This window comes from Myotis brandtii, unplaced genomic scaffold, assembly GCF_000412655.1.
Source record: "Myotis brandtii unplaced genomic scaffold, ASM41265v1 scaffold923, whole genome shotgun sequence".
NCBI classification, from domain to species: Eukaryota; Metazoa; Chordata; class Mammalia; order Chiroptera; family Vespertilionidae; genus Myotis; species Myotis brandtii.
Genome location: NW_005371804.1, coordinates 1,564,542 through 1,580,498, shown reverse-complemented (window position 1 = coordinate 1,580,498; position 15,957 = coordinate 1,564,542). Strand labels below are relative to the sequence as shown.

At 41.9% G+C, this 15,957-nt stretch overlaps 1 protein-coding gene across 6 annotated transcripts in view; it reads left to right on the top strand.

The window, feature by feature from the left end:
• The window catches only part of ZBTB21 (zinc finger and BTB domain containing 21), a 16,999-nt gene extending 3,256 nt beyond the window's left edge, over positions 1-13,743 (top strand). For 3 of the 6 annotated variants that reach the window (XM_005885700.2, XM_005885702.2, XM_005885699.2), the window contains exon 2: positions 9,003-13,743. In XM_005885700.2, the coding sequence (XP_005885762.1) occupies positions 9,016-12,192 (3,177 nt within the window). In that variant the 5' untranslated portion in view covers positions 9,003-9,015 and the 3' untranslated portion in view covers positions 12,193-13,743. Of the gene's footprint in view, positions 1-2,625; positions 2,691-5,113; positions 5,132-9,002 lie in introns of those variants that run through there. The other 3 variants (XM_014532925.1, XM_005885701.2, XM_014532924.1) reach the window with 3 other exon arrangements.
• The last annotated feature ends 2,214 nt before the right edge of the window (positions 13,744-15,957 follow it).

The following is a 15,957-nucleotide window of genomic DNA, read 5'->3' as shown; positions in this document are numbered from 1 at the left end:
ACACAATCCAGCCCATGGCAGAAGGCTTAATTGGAACTTGAGCTGAGCTTTGAAAGATAATGTTGAGCTGAGTAGAGAGCTGGGGAGGGGGCTCCATGAGGTGTAGAGCATTGCGGAGTGGGTGATAGAAGAAGCAGGATGTGCAGGTTGTGTCTCAGAGATGAAGTGTCTGAAGCAGGAAGTTAGCACCAGGATAACTAAGGGGGGAAAAATTCTAAAAACTAGATTGAAACCAAATTTACAGAACCTTGGAGCACACGTTTTTAAAATCTTGCCTTTTAGCCTAATGGAGAACCATTGTTTTTATTATTTTGTTTTTAAACAAAGTCAAGTCTGGCTCTTTTCACTCAGGTCTTACATCTCAGCTCAAATATCACATCACGGCATTCCCTTGCCCTCCTCTCCAAATCGCTAGTTACTCTACTCAGTCAAAGCACCCTATTTCTTTCCGTTATAACACAGCATAGTCTGAACTCATCTTTTTTGTTTCCTTGTTTATCATGTGATTTACCTCACTAGAAAGTAGGAGCCTTGTCTGTTTTGTGCACCCCTGTATTTCCGGTATATCTTACCATCTAATAGGAGCTCAGTTAGAGTGAATTAATAATGCTGATACTTAATGTGTTCAATCAATGAACGATCAAAGCTTTGTTTTGGAAAGCTCAGTCCAGCCGCAGTTTATCCATGCTTTTGGAAGGGAAGACAGGAAGAATGAATAGCACATGAAATATGTTGTTAGCATCATTTAATAACAAGAACAGGAAAAGATTGATTGATTGGGTTGAATAGAAAAAGGAATTATAAAGATACAGGGTTGCTCTTGAGGTTTAAGGAAAAGCTAAAGAATTGGACGGAAAGAGAAAAACCATGGTATGTAACTGCAGGAATCTGTGTAGCCAGGCCCTGGCAGGCTGCACTCCCAGACCACTGCTGAATAAATCAGCTTCCATCATTTACTGCCTTTGTTGTCTCCTCAGGCCAGGTTCCAGAGAGAACGTTTCTAATCAGCTTGGCTTTGGTTATGTACTTACTCCTGAGCAAGGGAGAACAGGCATCAGACTGTACTTAGGGGGACGAGGGTAGTTCTTCCAAAGCCAAATCAAGGGGCTTCCTGCAGCAGGAGGAGGAGTATCTGCTAAGCGGCCAAGACCAGAGAGTCTCCACTCACCCTGAACTGAGTTACAGCAGAGCCATTCAGCTGGAGGTGCAGAGAACACACCTTTAATCAAAATTACACCTTCTCAAGAGACTGAAAATGTGGTGAGAGGTGATCCAAGGGAGTGAGTGACATTACTCTCTTGAAGGATCAGATAAGCAAGGCTGGCGTTGAAATCGGAGGAGCTTCAAATAATGTCTGGATATCTATATTGTCCCCGAGTGCGTGTCGAATGTAGTGCATTGTTTCTCTGTGTGTTTGCTTTTTGTTACATGCATTCCCTCTTTTCTTCCAGTGTCATTTTTAGGACTATATAAGCAGTCCCCAACATTCCAAAGGATTCTGTGCTCAGAATTCAATTCTAGGTTAATATATAAAGAGACATTTCTCTATAAATCTGGTAGTAAGGGTTTTGTGTGCTAGTCTTGGAGCCAATTTGATCTATAATGTACCTTAGCTCTAATGCCAGCCTGAGTTTTAGTCTCCAAAACTTGAAAGTTAGGTTATTTTGGTCCCTTCCCATCTTCCTTTCTGAGTGCCTTACTCATCTCCAAGTGTCTTTTCATCCAAGTGCTTATGTGCTTCCCTTTTTCTGTTTCAATTCCCCAGAATGCTGTGTATTCCACCCATCCCCTTAAAAATCTTAACTCCTTGCAACTCCTCTACATTTGGTATAAAGAGGAAATTATTTGCATTGAAATAAATTATATTAAAATATGAATTCCCCGCTCCTCTTAGCATTTAGTATCTGAGGAATTTGAGGTGCTGATATGAATTAATTTTTTGGAATCCAGTTATGAAGGGCTTTGGGCCAGGGCAAGCCTTCGGGAGTTTTGAAGCCCTGGTAGGATCAAATGAGTGTTTCTGAAAAGTACCTAGTATATATAGTAGTAGAAAACCTGTATTAATAATCAAGTGAGTGTTACTGCTAGTCAAGTGAGCTGTGAGTCCCAAACCTTCCTGATGTCCCCCTGTTCACTCATCCACCCTCCCACCCCTGGCCCAATTAACTGCTTCCTGAAATCAGCATTATTATACACTTCTTGTGTCCTTCATCATGCATGTCCCACGACAGGAATGTGTGCTACTGGGCAGCAGGCAGCCGGCCAGCTCATTCATCTGCCGTCACCAGCACCTCTTGTGATACGTGACATGTAGCAGGCCCACATAAACATTCAGGAAAGGAAGGAAATAAAATGTGCGCTTGCCTATCGGAAACACTATATATACTAGGAACTTTCAAACATACTGTGTCTTTTGTTCATCATGAAAATCCTTTGTGGTGGGTAGTGTTAGCCCCGCTCATCAGGTTAAGAAAACCACTAGTACTGGACGCAGAAAGGTCGAGTGATCTTTACAAGGTTACATATCTAGTAGGTGGCAATGCCAGGATTTCAGGCAAGTACACAGATTTGAAAGTCTTTCCATGACTTGTTAACCATAAAGATTCTCTCATTTGGAAATTTCAGGAAACAGCATGAAATAGAAACAGTTCAGGCAGAGTTGGGAAGATACTTGTGTACGGGACCCAGTGGTAAGCAAGCCAGCCCTGTTTCAGAATCTGGTTTTCCTGGGGGATTTCCTCCAAGCCTTTTCTGCCACTCATAAAGGGGACTTTTCTTCCCATCTCACCCACTTTTCTTTTAAGAGTGCAGAGGTTTTTCCACCATGACTGGTAGCAGGAGCACTTGCACTGATGAGTCAGGTAGAGATGAGCAAAGGGAAAGGTACAGGCCGTGGGTACAGTGGCAATGTGTATACATAGAGCTTTTAAACTGATGCACTGTCTTCTGTAAGTCAGAGGCTGATTATTCATAATTAAAACATAGGTGAGAAATGGAGTGTGATAAGCCGGCAGATTTATGGAAGAGAAGGTACATCCAGTAACAAAGCTGGCCTCGTCTGACAGCAGAAAGGCAGAAAAGGCGCAGTGGGTTTTGAGAATTCAGCCTGCACACCCACCAGCCACACAGGGTTTTGCTGGATTATTTCATGACATTTCGCAGTGTGGGTTTCTCCCCCCCTTTTGCCTGCATTTTTAACATAGCATTTTATATTTTTAGTTGTTAAGTTCCATTAAAACACAGAAGTTCAAAATGTTACTTGTTTGCAGCTCTACCAGGAAAGGAGCCATTGTTTTTCAGTTTTAGTAATTGAATTAAAGATAAAAGCAAAGGCCTCAACCTGTGAGGGGTCTGCCCTGCCCTGTGCTCTCTGTCCTGTTGCTCCAGGCATCAGAGTGTTGGGCTACTGGAGAGGTGGAAGAGGTCACGCTCCTCTTACAGTCCTCGAGTGTAGCCCCCAGGGCCCTCAGGCCTCTATCCTCTTTCTAGCCTCATCGCCTGCCTTCCCTACTCACCTGCCTTCCCCTATGTGTGTCCTTCCTTTGCTCCAGCCCGCCACTGTGTCTTGTCCCTATGATGTTGGACATACTGCTCCTGTCCTTGAAGTGCCCTTCACCCTTCTTTCCTGACTCCTCCCATGTTCTTTTTTTTTTTTTTTTTTTGATGGTTAATCCTCACCTGAGAATATTTTTTTCCATTGATTTTTAGTGGGAGGGAGGCGAGGGATAAGGCAGGAAAGAGAGAGAGAATCATTGATGTGAGACACATGGATTGGTTACCTCCCCCACATGCCCCAACTGGGACCAGGGAACAAACCTGCAACCAAGGTACATGCCTTTGACCAGAAATTAAACCTGACACCCTTCAGTTCGTGGGCCAACGCTTTAACCATTGGGAATACCGGCCAGGGCTCCTCCCATGTTCTTAACACCTGATTGTTCATGAGGCCTCTTACCTTGCATGCCTTCTCTGACTTTCCTCTCACCTGGATCAGTGCCATCACCTGTATTGTCTCTACTCTGTGTACCTGTCTGGTGCTTAGCATATTGGAGCATGATGACAGATTGACTTGTTCTGTTCCCACGCAAGATTTCAGGTGCCCATAAGGCAGGTCCATGCTTGTCAGATTGATATCTACCACGTTTAGCTGGTTCTGGCACATACTAGATGGATGCCCAGTTATGAGAAGCATGTAACATGATGACTAAGAGTACAGACTCTGGGGCCAGACTCCAGACCCACTACTAACTGACTGGGTGACCCTGGGTACATTACTTGACCTCTCAGTGCTTCCGTTTCCTAATTTGTAAAACAGGGATGATGACAGTGCCTAGCTTAAGTGTTTATGTGAGAGTTAAAAGAGGAAACTAGTGGTACGTGATGTAAGAATTAAGAGTGTGGCCTCTGAAGCTGGGTCCTGCTCTGCTGCTTACTAGTAAGTCTGTGACCTTGAGCATGTACCTTATCCCTCTGTGCCTGCGTTTCCTCATCTATAAAATGGGGGTGGTGATAATAATAGTACCTGTAGTGTAGGGTACTATTATTACCTATAGTGTAGGGTACTGCCTTTGCTGTAAATATTGAGTTAACGAATGAAAAATGTTTACAGTAATGTATGGCAGTAAATGTTCAATTAGTGCTTGAGTGAATAGATTGGAAAACACTATAGACTTGTTTATCAGGCATATCAGGAATTTGGACATACTTAGTTAGCCAGTTCTTGGGCAAACAGTCTCATTGATAACTCTAAATGGAGGTTACACTCAAATAATTTTTAGTCCCCAAATAATTTTCAGGGACAATGACTATGACTTTTACAACTCAACTCTGAGTGATTTATTGTTCCCTAATTACCAGATGTTTTTATTCAAAGACTAGAGGCTCGATGCATGAAATCCCTGCAAGAGTAGGCCTTCCTTCCCCCGGCTGCCAGCACCAGCTTCCCTCCGGCAGGCACCCAGGACCGGGCTTCCCTCGCAGCCCCAGCTTCGTCCAGTCTAATTCGCATATTATACTTTTATTATAGATTATAGAAGCCTGTGGTTCAAGGGATTGGAAGTACTTACTTAGAACAAAAACAGGGATGATAATTTGAAGAAAGCAAAAGAAGAAAACTTCTGAACAATGAAAAGTGAGAAAATGTTGACTTTTAGCATATAGGAATAGGGTGCAGATGCTATGTGGACTAGCATTTGCTTCGTGTTCAAGGACAAAATCTCATTCGGTTTAGTCTTCACACAGTTCTTCAGCCTATACCTATAGTTTCAAGTTTCCATTGTGTCTTGTTATGTGTCCCCCCCAAAAAGCAGACTCTGGACAAGGATTCAGATGTGGAAGTTTATTTGAGAAGTGATCCCAGGAAGCACAAGAAAGATTATAGGGAAAGTGAAGCAGGAAAGGGTGCCAGTAAAAGGTACATTAATAAATAGATTTCTGCTAACATTTAATATATCAAAACTGAATTCTTGAAAAAAATCTGAACCAATTTTTCTGTCAAATTTCATCTCAAGCACAGGCATCCTTCCAGTTGTTCTGGCAGAATTCTTGGAGACATCCTTAACTGCTCACCTTCTTACCCGCTACAGTCAATCCACTAGAACTCCTAATGACTGCCTTTATCTCCCCTGCTACCACCTTGGCCCAGGCACCATAGTGTCTCACATGGATCATTGCAGTGGACTCCTAGCTGGTCCAGGCTGCCATCATGTCTCACTTGCATCATTGCAGCAGCATTCTAGTTGGCCTTCCAGCTTCCACTCTTTCCTTACTTTCCATGGTCCATTCTCAACAATGTAGCCAGAGCGATCCTTTTAAACATAATTCCTCTTCTCAGAATCTTCCCATGGCTGCCCAATGAAAAGTGTAGTTCTTCCATGCATCCACCCAGCCCTGCACAGCCTCTTCTCATGCTTCTCTGATGTCATCCTCCATGCCTCCCTCGGCTCTCACCTCCATCCCTGCTGTTATCCTGACGCTCCCCTCTGCTTGTAATGCTCTTCCTCAGTAACCATCCTCATGGCTCATCCTTACCACCTTCAGCCTTCTCAAATGCCATTTTGTTGAATGAGTAAGTGGTAACAATTACTGCTTTCTCATCTAATTCTCACAGTAGCATTGTTGAAGCTCAGAGGTTGATTAGCTTAGAGCACTTTCTTTCACACTGTCTTGACTCTGGCCCCCAGGAAGGAGTATATTATACATCCCAACCCAGTACTTGCTCACATGTTTAGATGTGTGTACATAGAAGCAAAACAGAAGTTCCACAAGACCGTAGTTAGCCTTACTACATTTGAGACATTCTGACATTTTTCACTTTGCTCTAGTTATTTTGTTACTAGTTTTATACCACTAAATTGATTTTAAGAAACACCTTTGAAAAATACTTGTCCCAGCTTTTGATTCTTAATCTGTTGTTTTTCCCTGTGGCAACATCTGAACCAGCTTTCTCAAAAATCATTAGCACTAAAAACTGTTCCGTACTCAGCTAAGTTGCTAAGTGTGGTATTATAAGCTTATCTCTTTCTATGCTGACCTCTGTAAAGGATGACAGGTTTCTTTGCACATAAATAGATGTGTGATTATAAAGACAGTACAGTGGGGCTAAGGGAGAAATTAAGATGGCTAACAGAACAGGAAAGGAAGGGAAAATACCTTTATCAAGCAATCACAAATACAAGCACTAAAATTTACCACTGATATGAAATGGTGGCAGTCAGAAATGAACCGAAAATCAGTCAAGTCCGATCGAGGTGAGTGATTGTGGACAGGCCACAGGCTTTGTCCCGGTGGACAGGCCACAGGCTTTGTCCCGGAAGCAAAGCCATGCCTCTGAGTTGGTTAAATTGAGTCAGCACCGGAACAGGGAGTCAGAATAATATTAAGGACATGGTATAGGATGCTTGGTCGCTCCAGATTGGAGACTTACCAGACTCTTCTTGTGGGCTCTTCTGAAGAGCCCAGATCTGGTTGACCTGCAAAGACTTGTCCTTTGAAGCCAGGGGAGAACCTGCACATGTGCTGGGTGTGGAGTTTGGTACATCCACAACTTGCCCTCTAGAGAATGATAAAACTGTCACAAGTAGTCTTAATTACTTTGAATCCATTTTAATATTAAAAATAAATATCATAAGTCTTTTAACACGTTTTAACAGTCAGTCACCGGTGACTGACACTATACTTTCCGTCAGGAAGACAAAACGGGTTGGACGCTTAATGTGTTAAAGAAAGATGGCATTATAAAATCAAACCAGAGAGATGAGGTATTACAGTAACATTATCTCTTTATGAAATGGCTTTCTTTGTCCAGAACATGGGTGGGTTTCAAGTGAGCCCCCTCTTTTTTGATATTGAGTTAAATGCCTATTAATCCTGCGATTTCTGAAAATGAATTGCACATCATTTGTCTAGTCCAGCCGTGGGCAAACTACGGCCCGCGGGCCAGATCCGGCCCGTTTGAAATGAATAAAACTAAAAAAAAAAAAAGACCGTACCCTTTTATGTAATGATGTTTACTTTGAATTTATATTAGTTCACACAAACACTCCATCCATGCTTTTGTTCCGGCCCTCCGGTCCAGTTTAAGAACCCATTGTGGCCCTCGAGTCAAAAAGTTTGCCCACCCCTGGTCTAGTCCTTACTGTGTATGAGATGCTAGCTCACCTAATCTTTACAACAACCTTAAAGGAGGGCATGGTCCATGCTCCCATTTCAGATAAGGCACCTGATAATCAGGCTAATTGACAGCAAGGGAGGAGCCAGCTTTCGAACCCCAGCTTCTAGGGCAGAGCCTGCACCCAACCACTAGGTTGTCTCACCTTTAGATTTGAGAAGAATGTCAGAGAAATCCCAATACAATCCCTTAATTTTGAATTAGTAATAATTTAGTTTAGACTCAGGTCAAAGTTTCCTTTATGCTATTATTGACTGTGATTTTGGTAAGAAAATAATATTCAGGAGATTGCAAGGTGTTTAGCATACATAAGAGAACAAATTATTTTATTCTTTACCATTTCTAACCTTTGTTAAATAGTAATTAGGATACAGTAGTCATTAGCAAATGATTTTTCACTTTCCAAATTTATGCCTATTTTTAACGGTCTGGTAAGACCTATACTTTGCAACTCATTGTTAAATCGCATTGCTAATGAATATATCTAGTAGTGGGGGGCGGAAGAAACTTTCCCCTCTAGATTTTCTGGGCTGGTCTAATCAAATCCACCTGAGACAGATTAACATGAGCAAATAACCAAATGTAATTACATATGGGAACCCTGCATACATGAGAGGTCCAGAGACAGACTGGGGAAATGAGGTATATGTGATATTCTGAACTAAGGATGATGTAAGGCACCAGGGGGCTTCAGAGGAGAGGGGGTTTATTGTAGGATGATAAGAAGAGCAGATGTACAGTAATTAGTAGTTTGTCCTGCCATATAGAGAAGTCAAAAAGGTTATCCTAATTCAGTTCTTCTAGGTTGTTCGGAAGGCAACGTTTCTCTTGGGGTATCTGTTGCCTTTAACTCAAAATAATCCACATACCTCAGAAACACAACTTGGGTGACTCGTTCTGAACCCCGACACAGTGATAAAAGGATTCCTTTCAGAATTATAGATGTCAGGTATTTCAGTACATCATAACTTCTCTGAACTAATAAGAATAGAACCAAACAGGAAATGGATAAGGACCCTAAATAATAAACTATTATTTTTAAATATCTCTTCCTTCCATACTTGCCATGGTCTAACAGCTTTTTTGATGGCATGAAAATGCCTGTGTTACAGTCTGTAGTTTCTAAAATCCCTCAATTTTAATAATTGATGATCTACTTATGCCATGAGACCTGTTTCCTCATATTTTCCATGTTATTTAAATAAGATTGTCTATACAAAGGCTTTGTGTGCCTATAATCTGCTAAATATTGGCACCTCTGAAAAGACAGAGCATTTCACCTGATGGAGAACTTTTCACTGCATTGTTTATAATTTTATACTTTGTCTTTCAGATAAACCCAAGCAATGGAGGGATTACAGCATTACATCAACCCAGCGCATGCCATTTCTCTCCTGAGCGCACTCAATGAGGAACGCCTCAAAGGACAGTTGTGTGATGTGCTTCTGATTGTTGGAGACCAGAAATTTCGAGCTCACAAAAATGTCTTGGCTGCTAGCAGTGAATATTTTCATAGTTTATTCACAAATAAGGAGAATGAGTTGCAAACTGTATTCCAGCTTGACTTTTGTGAACCAGATACTTTTGATAACGTTTTGAACTACATTTATTCCTCATCTTTGTTTGTCGAGAAAGGCAGCCTTGCTGCTGTGCAAGAACTAGGCTACAGCCTCGGGATTTCCTTTCTGACTAACATCGTTTCTAAAACACCTCAAGCACCCTTTCCAATGTGTCCCAACAGAAAAAGAATATTCGTGGAACATGATGAAAACAGTTCTCAAAAGAGAAGTGTCATTGTCTGTCAAAGCAGGAACGAGGCACAAGGGAAAACCGTTAGTCAAAGTCCGCCCGATATAAGCCATACTTCCCAGCCCTCCCCAAACATTGCAGTCAAGGCCAATGCCAGTAAGCCACAGGTTTCCAAACCAGTTGAACCACTTCACGATTTGTCATTGACTGAAAAGAGTTGGCCAAAAGATGGTTCTGTGGGATACACAAAGTCTCTTGAGTGTTCTGGATCTTTGGATGATACTAACAGAAGCAGCCTGGGGAAAAGGAATGCAGTCCTGTCTTCCGCACCTCTGCAAGACAGAGAGGCAGTGGATGACAAACCAAGTGGAAGCAGTCAGCTGCCCAAAGGAAAAGCTATAGAGCTGGCTCTGAAAAGGCCCCGGCCACCTGTTCTGTCTCTTCGAAGCTCATCAGAGACTCCCTATCTATTGAAAGAAACTAACAGAGGAAATGGCCCGGGCGAGGACAGAAACTTGTTGTACTACTCAAAGTTGGGCTTGGTGATCCCGTCCAGTGGGTCTGCTTCTGCAAACCAAAGCATTGACAGAAGTGGCCCGCTTGTTAAGAGTCTCCTGCGACGGTCACTGTCGATGGACAGCCAGGTTCCTGTCTACTCACCCTCAATAGATTTGAAATCTTCCCAGGGGTCGTCTGCAGTGCAAAGCGATGCACCAGGGAATGTGTTTTGTGCTTTATCTCAAAAGTCATCTTTAAAAGAGGGTAGTGAAAAACCAACCCCAGAAGATGGGACTCCAGCCGCACAGCCACACCGCCTCCGGTCCTTCAGTGCTTCTCAGTCCACAGAGAGGGAGGGTGCACCCCCTGTTGCTGAGGTTCGAGTCAAGACGGAGCCCCGCAGCCCATCGGCGGATCCCTCCGACATCATTCGGGTCACTGTGGGAGATGCCGCCGCGGCAGCATCCAGCTCGAGAGACCTTCCTCTGAAAACAGAAGATGACCAAAAAGACATGAGCAGACTCCCAGCAAAAAGGAGGTTCCAGGCGGATCGAAGACTGCCCTTGAAGAAGTTAAAGGTGGACGAGCACGGCTCTCTGGTGTCAGAAGATAATCTCGAGGAAGGCTCAAGCCCTACACTCAAAGCAGATTTTCCAGATTCTGACTTGAGCAAAGATGAATTTGGTGAGTTGGAGGGAACAAGACCAAACAAAAAATTTAAATGCAAACATTGCCTTAAGATCTTTAGATCAACAGCAGGTCTTCACCGGCACATTAACATGTACCACAACCCAGAAAAGCCCTACGCTTGCGACATCTGTCACAAGCGGTTTCACACAAACTTCAAGGTGTGGACCCACTGTCAGACCCAGCACGGCATAGTGAAGAACCCGTCACCAGCCTCTAGTTCACATGCCGTTCTGGATGAAAAGTTCCAAAGAAAGCTGATTGACATAGTGAGAGAGAGAGAGATTAAGAAGGCCCTGATCATTAAGTTGAGGCGCAGCAAGCCCGGTTTTCAGGGGCAGAGTAGTTCCCCAGCTCAAGTCATCAAGAGGAACTTGAGGTCACGAGCCAAAGGCGTGTACATTTGTACTTACTGTGGAAAGGCCTATCGCTTTCTCTCTCAGTTCAAACAGCACATAAAGATGCACCCCGGAGAGAAGCCTCTTGGAGGACACAAGGTCGCTAAGCCGAAAGCTCTCGCTCTTGACGGTCCGGTAGCGAGCAAGGAGGTTTTCCAGTGCCGCCTCTGTAACGCTAAGCTCTCTTCTCTCCTAGAGCAAGGCAGCCACGAGCGACTGTGCCGGAACGCCACCGTGTGCCCCTACTGCAGCCTTAGGTTCTTTTCGCCCGAGCTCAAGCACGAGCACGAGAGCAAGTGTGAGTACAAGAAGCTGACGTGCCTCGAGTGCATGCGTACCTTCAAGTCCTCCTTCAGCATCTGGCGGCACCAAGTCGAAGTCCACAATCAGAACACCATGGCTCCAGCCGAAAACTTCTCCTTACCCATCCAGGACCACAACGGTGAAGTCACCGGCTCCTCCAAGCCCCAGGCCCAGCCCGAACCTCAGAAAGCAAACCACGTGGTCACACCAAAAGATGACAATGCGTTCAGTGACTGTTCAGAGCAAGTCAACTTCGATTCGGAAGATTCCTCCTGTCTTCCCGAAGACCTTAGCCTTTCGAAGCAACTGAAGATCCAAGTCAAAGAGGAGCCTGTGGAGGAAGCTGAGGAAGTGGCGCCTGAGGCCAGCACAGCTCCGAAAGAAGCAGCTTCCAGCAAGGACCCGGGCCTGTGGCCCTGTGAGAAATGTGGCAAGACGTTCACCTCGCACAAGCAACTGGAGCGGCACCAGGAGCTCTTGTGTTCTGTGAAACCATTCATCTGTCACGTTTGCAACAAAGCTTTTCGCACCAATTTCCGGCTCTGGAGTCACTTCCAGTCCCATATGTCTCAGGCTACAGAGGACTCAGCGCATAAAGAATCTGAAGTGTGCCCTGTTCCCACAAACTCTCCGTCGCCGCCACCTCTGCCCCCACCACCGCCGCTGCCCAAGATCCAGCCCCTGGAGCCTGACAGTCCAACAGGTCTGCCTGAAAATGCAGCTCCGGCCACGGAGAAACTGTTTGTGCCCCAAGAATCAGACACACTTTTTTACCATGCCCCGCCCCTTTCAGCGATCACATTTAAACGCCAGTTTATGTGTAAACTTTGCCATAGGACATTCAAGACCGCCTTTAGTCTTTGGAGTCACGAACAAACCCATAATTAAAAGACCTCCCCTTTTTCCCTATAACGAAATGGGAGCAGTCTCCAGATTTCAGCCTAAGTTGTGAAATGTGTCATATAAAACAAAAATATTTTTTACAAAAAAATAATAAAGGTTGGAAATTGTTATTCTTGAGTATAAGTTGGAGGTAAACTGACATTAATTACTAATGTCTACTCAACTTAGGAAAACACTTAAAAAATACTGTGCTTCTGGACCTTACAGTCACAGGACAAGACTTCATTAATGTTGAAATTGATTGGTCTTGGTTGTTTGCATGGTTCCTCATTCCACAGTGTCAGTATAATCTTTCATTTGAGGTGGTTTTGTTTTCTTACTGATTTGCAGCTAGTGAAATACTATTAAAGGATTTCTGCTTTTAATTATATCAGACACATAAGTTCTAGTTAAATCTCAGCCATGTTCTTAAGTCCAAAACTTATCTGGAAGAAGTGGAGTAGTTTGCAGTGTTGATTTAGGTCTTTAGAATACTCTAGCAATAAAGAAGTGATAAACCTCAACTTTAAGAAGTTATCCTGACACTTGATAAAAATATTTGGCATTTTGTGGTCATGTAGAATTTTTCGTATGAAAATTGTGAGAAATTTAAATCAGCAATAGTAATACTTAGATTTTTATAAAATAAAAACTTTCTCTTGGGTCACTTAGTGTAATTATTGCTGGAAGACTTGGGAGATGAAAATATTAAGATTTCCGGAAGGCCCCTAAGGTCAGTTTACAAAGGTTTCAGTGGGGACACGTGTTGTGATCAGATTGCTGCTGTGCTGTGTCCACATCACAGTGCAAGTTCAGTCCAGCACTGGAAGGACTTAGATGTTTGGTTTCCTCTGGCTTATGCTGCCACAAATTGAAAATCTGAGTGTATTTGGGACAAAGATAACGTGGCACTAATTTTGAAATTAATATTAGTATAACAAAAAGGTCAGGACCTATATTTACATAGCGTCAGCCCAGGGGCTCTGAATCCTGAATTACCATTCACTTCCAGAGACGTGAAGCAAAGGGAGAAACAGCACACTGCAGTCTCCACATACTTTTCAAAAATGATATTGACAGTATACAGTTTCCTACCTCTTTGTCTTGTGATAAGTTCTGTTAGAATTGGTTGGAGTTTATCGTGGTAAAGCGTTCACGTGGTGAAACCGTTTTGCTTCAAGTCACTGCTTAGCATTTCCTAAACGGCTGTTTAAGTACTATCAAGGGTCCAAAATTAGTTTTTGTGGTTTTTTTTTAACTTCTTTTTGGCCCATAGGGTTTGAGATTTTTTGGTTTTCTATAGGTGTTATCCAAAGTTCTAGGGGCTGTTTCAAAAGGTACAATTTTTATTTTACTTGTGTGGGGTGGTCAGATATATAAAAGTAGAAAAATTGGGGAATCTACAAAATCCTTTTAAGGTAGTGATGTGGATTAAGACTACCAAGTTTATTAATTTTTTTTACAAGCTATTCTTTCAAAAAAGAAAAATTAACTACTGTGACTAAGAAATAGTATGCTGAGTACTTAAATTTGTGCTGTAGCAGAAAAGAACTGTCCTTATCAACCTCATTACCCACATTCCAGACCAAAGGTAGGAAGGACAGTCTTTTTATTTGAAACACAAACATTTTTATAAAATACTAATTGACTTTGTACATTATGTAAATTACATATGAAATTTTGCGTTTTATTTTTTCACTAGCGGCCCGGTGCACGAAATTTGTGCACTTGAGGGGGGGTCCCTCAGGCCAGCCTGCACCCTCTTGCAGTCCAGGAGCCCTCGGGGGATGTCCAATTGACAGCTTAGGCCCGCTCCCCGTGAGCCTGACTTCTGGCTGAACAGCACTCCCCCTGTGGGAGCGCACAGTCTTTCCTCTGTTTGGTCGATTTGCATATTAGCCTTTTATTATATAGGATTTGAAAACTCAAAAGTCCCAAAATATTTGAGTGGTTACTTCCTGTTTCTGTTCTTAAATTTGATGGTGAAAGGAAAATAAAATTAAGTTACAATTAATGATTATTACAATCTTTATATTTTCTTAAAGAAGTCTGCATTTTAGAGACAAAACTAAAGCATACAATTTAATGTCAAACATTAGGATGAATTATTGTCCATTGAGTTCATTCCCTGTATGATGTGGTATTTCTTACTCTGAACACCTTGGTAGCTATCTCTTCAGTAGAAGACAGTTTCCCTCAGAGTAATCATTACTTATGGCTGTTTGAGTATCTAATAAATCCACGACACACAGTATCTTGGCATTGTAAATTCAGTATCCTAGGACTTGAACCTTTATGCCACTTTTTTGAGGTTTTTTAAATAAAGTTGACCAGTAAGATATTTTTGATCTAAATATAGGCGCTGCGAATCTGTTAGATTTTAAGAATTGCCAGTGGTTTGTCTTGTTAGTTCACATTTTTGTCTAGGCAAGGAACGTAAGACTTCAAATAAAATTTTGAACCAAAAACATTTATAATGCAGTTCTGGTTTTTCTATTACTTTTTATACTGTATCTTAAAAGCATTAGGCGGAAAGAGTTTATTTTGGTGGTCAAAAAATAAAATATGCTTCCACTCGTGTAACTATTTTAAGCGTTAAGAAGTAAAATAATGAAAGACAAGTTTATTGCTTTATTCAGTAAACAGGTTTTTAAAGAATATCTCAGTAGTCAAATACTTGGTGTAAGATGACTTGGTCTTTCATTGTTGCAACTCTTTAGCTAGCAAATATATTCTTGAAAAAGATTTTTCTGATTGTAATTAGTTTTGGAAGTGTAGAAAGTTCATTATTCCTTGTAAGTATTCAGGATGTCTGCTTTTTTATGCAGTTGTGGAAAGAATGTAAGATGTTTTAATATATTCTTTGTTAATCTGAGAACTTGTTATTGAATCATTTTCTTCATGTTGGGGAGGGAGGGAGGAACATCATAAAACACGTTTTTATTAAGGTAAGCAATGGAGGTAACATTAGTGCACATTTTTATAGTAATATTTCAAGAATAATAGAATATTTACCTTTAAAACTGGTTATGGTTCGTATGTATTTATAATTTTATCAAAATATTCAGCTAATGATTCAACAGTGATGTCATGTGCATTTGTGGGGAGATTAAGTGGTTCTTGGTTTTCTGATCTGGAACGAGTCATAACAACCTTCTCTTTAAAAATATGCCCCAGCACTTAATTGGTTATACTCTAATCCACACACAGCACCCCCTGGTGCTGAGAACAGACACAGACAAGAATAAAACATGGCCTTCCCTGGAGGTAAGGGGTGTTTCATCCACAGGCCAACTGGCCATGGTGAGGGGGAGACAGGATTAACTCATCTAAAGTTGGCCTTGTTCCCTCTAAGTGTGTGTGTGTTCCATAATCTGAAACTGGGAAGTGAAATTATTTGCCTTTTCTTAACTACAAAAAATAATTAGATGTCATTCATAACATCTCTTTATAAATTGCACTAATTAATATTGGAACATTATATCAATTTCTGATGTATCAATATTTTGCAGTAATTGCGAAAAGCATTGATTTAAATAATGCTAACACATTCTTTAATAAGTTCTTTAACACTGGCCTTTTTAAGTTTTAAAGATGGGTTTTTCCCTTGTGGCTTTAGCACTTTAAGAAGTTTGATGTTTGCCTAATTTTTGCCATGTTTGTTCAGTGCTACTCTGGCTACAGCATTTCCACGTGACTAGGAAGAAACCAAACAGTCATTTAGATCTGGAGGAGAAAAATGAGTTAATGTAAGGCTTTTCAAAAATTCCT